General features: G+C 41.2%; 1 protein-coding gene across 1 annotated transcript in view; it reads left to right on the top strand.

Annotated features, from left to right (window-relative positions):
* Positions 1-13,045, top strand: part of sytl5 (synaptotagmin-like 5) — a 60,777-nt gene that overhangs the window by 24,336 nt on the left and 23,396 nt on the right. The window contains exons 2-8 of the mRNA XM_080478299.1: positions 3,983-4,305; positions 4,402-4,626; positions 8,218-8,330; positions 9,157-9,274; positions 10,641-10,784; positions 11,248-11,356; positions 11,445-11,574. Coding sequence (XP_080334425.1) covers positions 4,187-4,305; positions 4,402-4,626; positions 8,218-8,330; positions 9,157-9,274; positions 10,641-10,784; positions 11,248-11,356; positions 11,445-11,574 — 958 coding nt within the window. The 5' untranslated portion in view covers positions 3,983-4,186. The remainder of the gene's footprint in view (positions 1-3,982; positions 4,306-4,401; positions 4,627-8,217; positions 8,331-9,156; positions 9,275-10,640; positions 10,785-11,247; positions 11,357-11,444; positions 11,575-13,045) is intronic.

Below are 13,045 nucleotides of genomic sequence, written 5' to 3'. Positions count from 1 at the left end.
ATTAGATTGACTCACCTCGTGCTGTTGACCGAGCGTGAGTCATGTGTTGCCTGTACATCAGGAGAAGCATGTGGTACTGTTTCATGGCCACCCAAGTCTTCTCTTGTTTGAATTATTGACTTCTTGCTTCACATTATTTTTGTATTATATTTTATTTTGTGCATCAAGTTAAAAACCAATGCAGTCTAACGGAAAACTCCCTACATACATTATGTTCTAATTTATTTAAGAGACTACAGTGAATCACCAAACAATGGATCTTCTCAAAAAGCAAATGGACAAATGGCTTCAACCAACCATGACATTAATGGTTCAAGTTGTTCCCAACGGTGTGTGAGCGCCTTGCACAGGCGTTCGGACTGCACAACATATTGCAAACATATTGTGATATGTGATATCGACATGAGAACTATCTAAACAGCAATAAATTGTCTTTCCATGGACTGTGCCTTCCTACTTTGCATGTCAACATATAATCAGATGGAGCCCTACTGCATTAAATGCCCACCCATGTGGTAGATTTGTATGTCTGAAGTCACAGAGTCTGAAAAATAATGGCTGCTCTCACCATTTTTATTGAGAATACCTTGTTTTCTGTGTGGGTTCACATGTTCTCCCTGTACCTTCTGTAAACTCACCCTTGTGTTTACCTTACGACTGTAATTTGAATGTAGGTGTCGTTGTGTCTTTGTGTTTGCCCTCTGATGGACTGACAGGCGTTCAGCTGGATCCTCTTGCAGTTCCTCACAACCAGGGTGTGATTGCAGCTGATCGATGCATCCGCTCTTCTGCTGAATTATCTTCACCGCTGGGACAGATCAAATCTATCTCCAGCTCGCGGTGATTAAAGCTACTTCACAAATCACATCACATAATTGTATTTTAAAGTCCAAGTCAAGCAGGGTAAGCAACTCTCACTCGTTGAGTAAATCTAAGACTGCACATGCACATTCCAAGAAAGTCCAGACTGAAAGATTTGGTTGTTGTTGGAATCATATGGCAAAAATGCTTAATATCTGCCAGTGTGGAAGTCCGGTATAATTAATCATACATATGAAATGTGTCTTTATGACAATGTTATTCCGTTCCAAAAGTTATTTTTTAATAAGAAAAAACAAACGCCACTTGATTTTCTTCTTTATATTATAAAACCTGGGGAAAATTGATGATCAATCATATTTTTCACTGATAGTATGTAATTGAAATGCAAACTTTAAACACAATAAATGTAAACATACATAACTTAAATAATATCTGTCAAACTGGGTTTAAAAAATTGCCAGAATTGTTTTTTTTTTTTTTTGTCTTTATTCTTTCTTTGTTAAATCACTGCTTCACATGTTAAAAGTTGAAGGAATATCTGTACAATGCAGGTGCAGTTTGTCTTAAAGTGCAATAATCACTGATGTCACGATGTGCCTTTGGCTGCAACTGAAGCTGCGAGCATGTCTGCCGGTTCATTAGTGCTAATTCATGTAAAGTGAAGGGAAGAGGCAGGAGAAGAAAGGGCGAGGATGAAAGAGCCTGTAATGAATAAAGACTGAAGGAGGCTGGTGTGAGCTTATGCAGATTCACTCCACTCCATTCAATTTTTATTTCCCTGCTTCAATTTCTCACGCGCAGGCAGAGTTTTGTCCTCAGTGGCTCATATCGGCACGTATAAGTTAGCGTCTGATCTCTGTGCCTGGTTTTATTGACAGGGTGCAAACTTTTGTGCGAATTGTTCTCAGCAGTTTTATTTGATAAGTCGACCTATGTGTGTTCATTTATGACCGAATTCATTGTTTCGACGTGGCAAGAAGAAACAGGAGTCACTCAGTGTTTCCACAGTTTGTCAAAATGTGACGTTATGATGGTTTTTCATTGTTTCCTCGGGCCTTTCATTCTAATTCTGGAGTTGAGGTGATACAGCCAAGAATTATTATCCTATCCTAACCTATCCTGTTCTCTTCATACGGCCCTTATCACACATAGGTGAAGAGTTAAAAAAAAAAAAAAAAGACTATAAATGATTATTTGTTTTTAGTGTATTATTCCTTTTTTCTTTTTTAACATATATGTATTCTGATTTCTCTTTATTTTAATAATGGTCTCTCTTTATTTATTTGGTGTAATGTTATAATTTTAACCATAATTTTATTTACACAATGAAACGTTGTATTTTTAGAGTTCTGTGCTACATAAACTGAATAGTTTTTATTTATATGTTTCATTCTGTATCATTTGGTCCAATAAGTCATTAAAAAAAGTATTTCAAAATATTATTGAATTTAGTAAGACCTGATGTTTTTCCTGTTTTTTTTTTTTTTACTTAATTATCACAATTAAAATGAAAAGAAGTGGGAATGTTTTTGTTTTAAAACCATTAACTTCTGAGTAATGTTTAAGATGCACCTGTACATATCAAAATCAACACATATTTCGTTTTTTTCACTTGTTTAAACAGAAAATTTAAATGTTTAATTTGCTCATCTCATCAAATTGGATACCTTTTAAACAACGTACAAATAATACTCTTTAAACACTATCACCAAAAACACATAATACAGAATTTAGGATTTTATTTATTTTTGGTAAATCATGTGTTCCCTCTGTAACCATCCAAGCTTTGGCACAAACCACATTTCATGGTCATTAAAATGAATGAAACCTACCCACCAGAATAGTTCACTCCCATCAGTTTTTGAATTAATTAAAATAACAACTGTGGTTATAAAAGCTTTTAAAAAATATTGACAAATAGGTGTTAGGGTTCAAATATGCTGATTTGCCTGGTATTTATGTGTTTGTCAGCTAAGTGTGGGTTTGTATTTGTTATGTGTCATGGATGTTTCATATTCTGGGATTTTATGTCCTTCAATGTGCCTGAAATCGTCTCCTCTCATAATTTAGTCACCCCAAAAACATTTCTGTATTACAGAATATTGCAGTTTAATAGATGATTGGATACTGATATTTTTTGTACAGACATGATAGTCAGGTGGGATCTGTAGAGTTTACAAACCCAGCTGGTTACTCTGAACAGTTTTGAGTTCGAGAGACTGTGGAGCATCGGCGAGGAACATCATGCTGAAAGAGCTTAAAAAAATAGGACAAGTGGAAAAGACACAACAGGCTGTGGCTCAGTCGGTACAGTAAACAATGTAAAGTGCTTTGGCACTGCGAAGCTGTACAATGTACAGAGAGAATGAAGCACGCTTGTGGCAACATTAGAAAGTGGATAAACTGTGTAAAACAAGGAAGATTTCATTTCATTTTAGACAAACGGGAAACTGACGCAAACATAGTATATACAAAGACGTGAACGCTTCATTTGGGCTCAGGAACATAAATACCTGAAAATATTGTAGATTTTTTGCGTTTTAAAAGTAAATGAATCATCAGAGCACATCAGAACTGGGTATAATTGTGTTTCTTTACCATATTTTCTGACCACGGTTCACAAAATACAAGTGTGACTGTTTGGAAAAGAGAAAAGTCGACGAATAGCCACAGTTTAATGGATTCCTCCTCATGGTATCATGACTATCTGGACACTCACCCACTGACTGATGTCATAGCTGCAGCCAGGTCCTTGGTGGAGCTAAAGGTTTGTGTCGCTCTATAAAAGCAGCTGCCACATGCGGGTTGTATGGCTGTGTGGACAGACATGCAGGTGTGCAGTTAATTAGTGCAGAGCTTGTCACGGAGTTCAGGGAGAGGCAGAGCTTTGCTAATGGAAGCTGAGAAATGTGGGTGTTGTGCTCTGAATGTCAGGCTGGGAGTCTAATTGGGTGGTTGTTAAGCTGCTGCAGAGCTGTCAACTGTCCAGCAATTATTCCTACTTCCCCTTGTAATACTGAAAATCTCTGTCTTATTTTAATTAATGCTCCTTAAACTGGGCAAAAGAAAAGGATTTAGCAGGATTTTTACCTCCGACCTGTGAATACTAATGTCAGATGTTTGTAATTGACTTTTCTCTGGTGTCTCTGACCTTGTCCAGGTTTCCCGAGGGTGGAGATTAGAAGAGGAAACATCAGACAGACACTGGAAAGTTCGCAAAGCGCAACCCAGGACAATGCCGAGGTTAAGAGAACAGCTGAGCAGGACGTCGGAGAAAGAGACGCACTTTGCAGCACGATGTAGTTTTTGTTGACTCCCCTCATCCAACTTGTTTACTTGGCTAAATTGTGGACTGAAAGAACCAATGGAGCAGGTGGAGGAGGATCTGAACCTCTCCTTTCTGCTGGAACATGAGAGAGAAACCATCCTGAAGGTGCTGCAAAAAGACGAGAAACTGAGGAAACGAGAGGAGAAAAGGATACGGTGAGGACTTTGTGGTCACTTTATAAAGCTCCCGTTTATCTCGTTCACTTTTCTTTGCCGTCCTTCTCATCTCCTCCTCGTGTTTCCTCCACGCAGGAAGCTGAAGAATGAGCTGCTGGAGATCAAACGGAGAGGCTCCCGTCGGACTCAGGAGCGTGCGGAGCGCGGGGAGCGGCAGTGCGGTCGCTGCCTCAAGACCCTGGGCCTGATTTTCGACCGAGGGGATTTCTGCGAGGAGTGCCAGCTGCGTGTCTGCAGCGAGTGCCGCGTTACGAGTCCCCCGTCACGCCAGTGGAAGTGCAACGTCTGTGCCAAGATCTCGTGAGTGTGAAACCCGCCGGGCCGGATCGGTGTTTCGCAGGAGGGTTGAACTTCTGATGGAGATTGACAGCACCACCTCGGTCTCCGCTTTCCACAACTGTCTAGGTGCCGGGGGTTTCTACTTAAAAAGGAAAATATGATCAGTTCATCAAGTCATCTTCATTACCAGTTGAAGATCCCCAGATTTCAGAATTACCGAAACGTCACTGTTGAGCCAAATGTTGAGTCTCCCAGGCATCCTTGGCTTATCTTATTAGGGTTTTCTTTGACATTTGCAAATCTAATTTTGGCAGCCTGAGAGCAGCTCCTTGCTTCCCTGTGATCTTCGGCACCGTCGATCTGTGGGAGCCAAACACAGACAGACAGGCACACAAAACCCATTTCAACGTCCCTTCTGTAGTTATTATAAATGTGTTGAATTAGCATGAGAAGCAGACTCAAGCAACAGGTCTGTCTTGTGGCGTTAGACGTGGATCAGACTCTGATTTGCAACTCTGTGAACAGTAGATGCAGTTAATGCCAACCCGGTTCAATCACGTCCTCATAAAGCACTGAGAGGCTGAATGTAGAAACTTGCCCATTAAAATGAACTGATGCAGAGAAGAGAGAGCTTGGGTGGATTTGTTGGCAAGTTACAGATCGTGATGACTTTTGTTAACCCCGCTGTGCTCCGTTGCCCCACTGATGATGTCACAGCCTGTCCACGGCAGGAAAAGGGAAATTAATTCTATAACAAAAACAATATTATCTAAACTTTCTTAGGGTTTTCATTGTTTACACCAGCAGTTTTTCAGCAGTAGAATAAGTTTCCAGCTAATGAGGGTTGTTCTCACGTTGAAATGTCGCTGCACTTTTTGCTACGGTTGCCAGTTTTTCCTGTGAATCGTGAGACGGCTGGCTCCTTGGCTCGGTCTCGTTTTAGGTCCTGTGGTTGTCTCAGACTGTGGTGTGATTTATCAGCTCCCTCAGAGCTCTGTTTACAGTGATGCATCTCTCCGCTCTGACCGATGCTATTTCTGACCACTGTACATCTGTGATAAGTTACGATGACAACCAGCAAGCGTGAGCTGTCATCCTCAGGCTTGAGCTACTTTGTGACGACATTTATACCCTGAGCTGTTAATGTGACTCCTATTCATTGTGTTTACAACATAATGTTAAAATCCAATTCGTGTCAAATGTAACTTTATGATAATGAGCTGGCATATTAAACAAAATGATGATGATGAAGACACATAATGTCACCTCAAAACAACCATATTGGATATGAAATTATGATAAAGGCACACAAAACCATCAGAATGACACATTTCATTACCTTAGCATTCATACAAATTGGTATGCAAACTCATCTGACAATTACAACAGAGTAATAAAGTAAAACACCCACAGCCAAACTTGATTTTATAGCAAAACAAGTGATCAAAAAAGCAGTGGAAGTGACATAAAATCAACCACAAAGAGCATAAATTACCACAAAGAAAAACCCAATCCCAACAGAGAGAAATCTAGAGGACAGAAGTTCACTCATACAATCACAAAATGACCACAAAGCAGCAAAAAGAAAATATGATGAAGATGAGATTGTCTATATAAAACAAATCAGTGAATACAAACCGACATAATGTCACAACAAAATGACTGCAAAGAGAAACTTTTTAGACTCAAACTGACTACAAAGTAATAAGAAACAACAGCAAAGAGACACATAACAACTACAGCATTACTTTAAATCAGCACAGAGACACAAACACAGAGTATGCAGAGATACACAACAACACCCCTCAAAATACACAACAAAGCAATAACACACAGACATACAAAACAACCACAGAAAAGCATCACAGACCGGGAATCACAAAAGGAGGCTACAAATAACCAATAATGACACACAACCAAAATCAGCGAACCATAAAAACACACAATTTTAAGTGGAACAGCAGAGAATGGTGACACAATACGTCACAATGAATTTCAATGAGACATGGAATTGATCACAAAGAAGCGTAAATTTACTACAAATAGGCACAAATAGGTTTTAAAATCACCATAAAGACACAAAACAACTCAAAACGAGATGCGTTATAATGGAGGGACACAGATGACCACCACTGATGTAAAACAAACTGCAAAGATGCAAAATTTAAGAAGCAAAACAACAACAGAGAAACAAACACAGCAACGGAGTACGGCCGGGAAAACATGCATTTACTGCTGAAGTACAAAATCACCACAGAAACACAAAACAGCAACTAAATGTCAACTGAGACTCTTCATGTCTTCTGACGACAGTCCGAGTTCTTTTCCTCGTCTGCGTCCACCATGAGCCTCTTCAATCATAAACTGCCGCCAGTTTCTGTCAGCGTAGAAACACAGTGAACTGCAGCCTCCAAACTGAAAACACCTGCAAACTAACAAGCAGCACTTCAGTAGCTTCAATTAAAACTGATTATGAATGAAGGACTTTTTTCTTTTCCACTGGATTTGGATAATTAGAACTGAAGTCGTGAATTTTAATCATCGGTATGTGAAGTGTCTTACGGGTAGAGAGAGAGAACGGTCTTCACTGAGCTCATGCATCTGTGGATGAACACATACAATGTTGGGTCGTTTCAGTATTGAGCAACGTTTTCATCCGTTCTAGTAACTTTAAAAGTTCACATATAACCAGCTTACATGTATTGATTTTTTTTCAAGTGAGTTTGTCAGTGCGGATTTGAAACTTTATTTTTTTTCCATTTTTGCCTGCAAGCATTGTCCCTCCTTTTTATAACAAAACAAAAATCAATCATATAAGTAAATAAAGTTCTCCGTGACTGAGTTTTAATAATTGCACTGAGGCCATATTGTGACGTCTGTCAGGAGTGAAACTTTTCCCGCCCACATGAGTGACCCACAGCAAAAGTTCCCCTGCAGATAAAATAACCAAGTGAAGCAGAAGCAGATGGAAATATAAGTGATTACAGCGGTGACTTTTATTCATGGAATAACTCACTCATTGATGACTCGGTACAAGACCCTATAAGTTGATGTTTTGAATCAGCTGTAGCTGTGTCATATATTTTTAGGAAAACCATTAAGGCGGCTTTACAGTAGTTGAGACAAATGTGTGGATTAGCTCTAAATCCTGTTAAGACATTAGTCCTTTAATCCGAGTTATATTCTTTCGGTGATCATAAACTGTCTTTGTGATCGTTTTACTATAGCTGCTCACACTCGGGTCTTTTGAACCTCACAGATTAAAGGAGAACATACAACTTTAATCTCTCCTCCGTAGCTCCAGAACTCGCACATTGGTTTTATGTTTAAGCTGAAGACCAGCACTGTAACACCTCTACCTCATAAAGAAAGAATATCAACATCATAAAGTAGTTAAAATCACTAACTGCAACTTCTTCTCAACTGGAGTGCGAGGTAACTCACACCAGCAGGTACAGAAGCAGTGTGGTCCCATGATGTGGACTGGTTTGTCCTCCCGAGATTCTATTGTTCATGTCTTTTAAGTGACTTGGTTAAGTTTTAAAAGAGTATGCAGCTGGTCCTGAGTGCATATTGTGCCATTAAAGGACCTTGAACGTGTTTCTGCCGCAGGGAGCTGAAGGTGGTGACTGGAGAGTGGTTCCTGGAGGAGCGGTCCAAGCGCTTCGAGCAGAAAGTGCCGAGCGGCGACGTGATCAAACAAACAATCCTCAGCAGCCCGTTGCGTGAGTCAGACCACTAATGTGTTTCCCGCTGCAGGGGCTCCAACACTAAGCATAACAAACACTGTGATAATAGCATGTCAGGGGATGTGGCCGTGCAGGAAATGGGCTAAATTGGTTTTCTCATTAATCCATCCATCCGTCTATACGTCCATCTTTTATACTCACTTCATCCAAGTGAGGAGCGTGACGAGCTGGAGAAAACTGCAGCAATGGGCAAAAAGGCTGGGAACATCTTAGACATGTCAACCATAGTTATTTTTCCTTATTAAGAATTTGGTTTGAAAGCATAAAACCTAGATGCTGTTGGCCAGGAAGTCGGAAGAACACCGATATCATGAATCTGATTATCCAGAACAAACTGAAGTGCTTGAAGGGGTATGACACTGTTCAAACATGTGTGCTCAAATTTACTGTACTGTAAATTTGAGTTTGCACAGTAAGAATCTCTCCAGTTGTATAACAGAGCAATGTTTGGTTGACTGGTGCTTTGTTTTTTTTAAATTCACAAAAAAGGTTTCTTAACAACAACCATTCTCAAAAGTAGGATCGTCTTCTCGTCATCTATTCTGTACAGTTTCTGCAGAATATCTGAAGATTTCCAAGTTGTGATTCAACTTTAAACATTTACGAGAACCATTTAAATATTGAAATCCAAACGATGCCACAGATGTGCCAGTAACCATTCAGCTAAATCACACTGAGGGGGCTCAGGTGGGACAATGTTGTTAGGTTTGATATTTAGATAATAGAGTGCATCATAAGATCAGTCGACGAGCGTTTACCTTTTGAAATGCATTAATACATTTCTTGTGCTTCTGATCTTAAGCCACAGAAGAAAAGCCGCCAGATGACCAGCCGACTTTGTCCGAGCCGGAGAAATCCGACACACCAAGATCCACCAGGAGTGCGCTGCACAGCGTCATAGACAGCGCCCGGAGAAAAGGGTAAGGACGGAGATAATAGACGACACCAGCGAACAGCTGTTTACCTGCCGAGCCTGTTCATGATGAAACATGCAGGAAGCTGAGAGAGGAAAATCATCACGATGGGCTCTGTATGAGATCAAGTGGAGGCTGGTTCGCTTTTTCACAGAGCCTAAAGACATTTGGTATAACAGTAATTGGACTGTGCCTGTGACATCACACCTCACCTCAGCTGCAGTCTAATGGTTGTTGAAGGCTTCACAGACAAAAACAGCTCAGCTCCGATGAACAAAAGATATCAGAAGGGCTCAAAGACTTTTATCCGGCTGCTTCAGTTCCAACTTCACAGGAAGCTGTTATTATTTTATGGCCTCACTACCTGCTGAGCACTGGAAGTTATCACATGTTTATAGTCCAGCTGTGATTATTTGTGCACTTCTCTTGGTTTTGATGCTCTGAACTTGAATATTTGAACACCAAAACTCATTTGTAAAAGCCACAAAACGATTTCAAAAGCTACAACATGAAGACAAAAGCCTCCCAAATACAAATGCCACATTGGAAATACAAAGAGCGACGAATACAACTTAAAGAAATCACAACACAAATAAAAAGCCAAAACACATACAGTATATGATAGTAACAAGACTAATACAAAAGCTACAACACGAAGACAAAAGCCAGGTCACAATTCTAAAATTCACAACGCAAATGCAGAAGCCACATCAGGACTACAAATGGATTTCACTTATATAGTGGTTTTTCAAAGCTTCAGCAGTCCCCAAAGTGTTTTAGATTCACGATTCTCACGCACACGCAGTGAAAAATGTTCAATCCATCCATTTGGAGCTCTTTGGGGTTCAGTGTCTTGCTCAAGGATGTCCTGACATATGGACGGGGGAATGATAGAGCCAACCTGCTCCTTGCAATAGAAATATGGCTCACTCGACTAATTCACCCACAACATAAAAGCAATGGCCACAACATGAATGGTAAAGTTACAAGACCAATACAGTTGTTGCATTTTTTTGACGACCCTTCTTGGGCATCGATATTGAAGCATTTCTGACCAACAAACCAAGAATAGTTGAACATCTTGCTACCTAATGTACATAAATCCTTTTCTTACATCCTGCTATAAAGAATTCACGTGGCAGAAAATAACCTGCATGATTAATGAAGATAATTTAGCACTTTTTTGTTTGTAATTTCCATATTTTGTCAGCGGGATTTAAAATGTCCTTGTGACTGAGATACTCCTGACAGAACAGTGAGACACAGTCGAACAACCCCACAGTGAAGGTCCTGACTGAAAATGTTTGTCTGAAGCACAGCGGACGGTAGACAGTTTGTGTTTGTGTGTGTGTGTGTGTGTGTCTGTGTGCAGAAGGATGAAGATGGGTAAAAAGGCCAGCAGGCCAAACCTGAAGCCAGAGAATGGAGTCGACAACATCAGCGTGAAGTCTGCCTCTGATGCAGACGCTCGAAGTCTCCGAAGTGTTCGCTCTACTCCGAGTCCACGTTCAAACAGGTGCCTCCCGCGCAGTTTCCCAATTAAGAGACCAAACTTCTTAACTGACAGTCCCTCTTGCAGTCGTTTTTGTCATCATTGGTGTCAAAATGCATCTTTTTTGTGATCAAATTGTGTAGCTGTTGTTAAGAGCTCTATGAACCTACACTACGACAGGTTACTGCATAAAAACGGCAGGTACACACAAATCCATGTGGAGGCTTATCTAATAAATAGTATTGAATATATCTAGGATATAGTTTGTGTATGAGTAGCAAAACTGTATAAACGACTTCATAAGCTGTTGAATTTATTTCATAAAAAGTTGCTGAAATGGATTTCAGTTGGCAGTTTAGGCCCCTGAAGTCACTGCAATTTCTGAATGTTGTTGATGCAGCCACAGTGTTTCAACTGGTTTTTCCAGTTGTTGTGTGTCAACCACGAGGAGACTGACGGTGTTTGCTGGGTTTCTGTCGGCTTTCAGAGGTGGCGCGGTGGCTCTGGAGTCCTCGGGGTTGCCCACGGTACCCAACAACCTGCGGACTCAAACTCCAGACAAACTGTCCACTCCCACCAGCAGCCGGAGGGTCAGGGTCAGCGACACAGACACACAAACAAAAAACAAAACAGCACCCTGTGTCAAATATCCTCAAACTCACATGTGATTGCTTTTGAACGCAGCCTGACGGAGCGGAGAGCGTCGCCAGTTTACACTCCAGTGACGGCGCGTCTGAGAGGAAAGACGACGGCCATCCCAGGACGGAAGCTGGCACCCCAACAATCTCCGTGTCCAGGGCCTCGGTGTCATCAGGTATGTCATTTGAATCCTCTTCCTCCTGTTTGCTCTTGTTTCCTTGTTTCCCTCCCACGGTGAAGTGGCATGACTGTTAGTGTCGTTTCACAGCTTGGCAGTTCACACACAAACATTTTGGTGTCTGACTCACAGTTTCAGGATGTGTTAGAGGCGGCAGATCACATCAGACGTGCTGTTAAACAGTCTAACGTCACCTCTATTGGCTGACAAAGAAATAACTCTCAACAGCTCTCCAACTATCTCACAAAGCAGAAAACTGCTCCTTCTGCTTGGGGCAGACGTCACGTCTTCCAAAACTACACTATCAACTTACACGCCTTCATCACTCTCTGTTGCTTCTTTCATGTGTTGACCTCTCTTCACTTTTGAAGCATATTCTTCTGCGCGATATCCTTCTCGTTTTCAGATGGTTTATCTCTGCTGGTAGCCACTTCTGAGAAGCGATCCCGAAGTAGCTTTGATTAGTATCATCAGCTGTTGAAGAGCTGCTGAGTGAAAACCTCCACTCAAAAATGCTTGATGTCCAAGCTACGGAAAGGTACTAGGGTCACTCATGAGAATAGAAAATGATGAGAAGTAGATTTAAAAAAACAACAAAAAAACACTGTCTGCATTGTATTTCCACTTTTCAAACATCTACCTTCTATAATTTTTTTCTCATGAGTCGCCCTGATACTCATCAGTAGGTTGGACATTTGTAAGTGGAAGGTTTCACTCAGCAGCTCTTCAACAGCTGATGATACGTACTGTATCAAAGCTACTTCAGGATTGCTTCTTAGAAGTGGATACAAGCGGAGATAAACTATTTGAAACCGAGAAGGCCGCACGGTGGCGCAGTGGTTTAGCGCTCTCGCCTCACGGCGAGAAGATTGTGGGTCCAAGTATGACCTGTGGCCTTTCTGTGTGGAGTCTGCATGTTCTCTCTGTTCTCTCTGTTTCCTGTGGGGACTCCAGTTTCCTCCCACAGTCAAAAAACATGCATGATGCTCAATTGCCCCAAGATGTGAATGTGAGTGTGTGTGGTTGTTTGTCTATATCTGCCCTGTGACAGACTGATGACCTGTCCAGGGTGTACCCTGTCCTCACCCACAGTAGGCTGGGATTGGCTCCAGGGCCCTGCAACCCTGAACTGGATAAGCGGGATAAAAGATGGATGGATGGAGTGGCCCTAATACTCTTCTGTATCAACCACATATCCAATGAACACACACACACACACACACACACACACACACACACACACACACACACACACACACACACACACACACACACACACACACACACACACTGAAAGAACATGCAAACTCTACACAGAAAAGCCCACCAAGCCAGAAATCGAAGAAGGGATAGTTTCACTGAGGGAACAGAGCAAACCACTTCCACAGTATGCCGCCTCTTATGCGATCAGACAAAAACTCTTTCCAAATGCAGCTCCGTGTGAGTTCATTTCCAATTTTGACCTCAT

This window comes from Lipophrys pholis (assembly GCF_963383615.2).
Source record: "Lipophrys pholis genome assembly, chromosome: 13".
NCBI lineage: Eukaryota > Metazoa > Chordata > Actinopteri > Blenniiformes > Blenniidae > Lipophrys > Lipophrys pholis.
The sequence above is the reverse complement of the archived record's forward strand: the minus strand, read 5'-3'. Positions and strand labels throughout refer to the sequence as shown.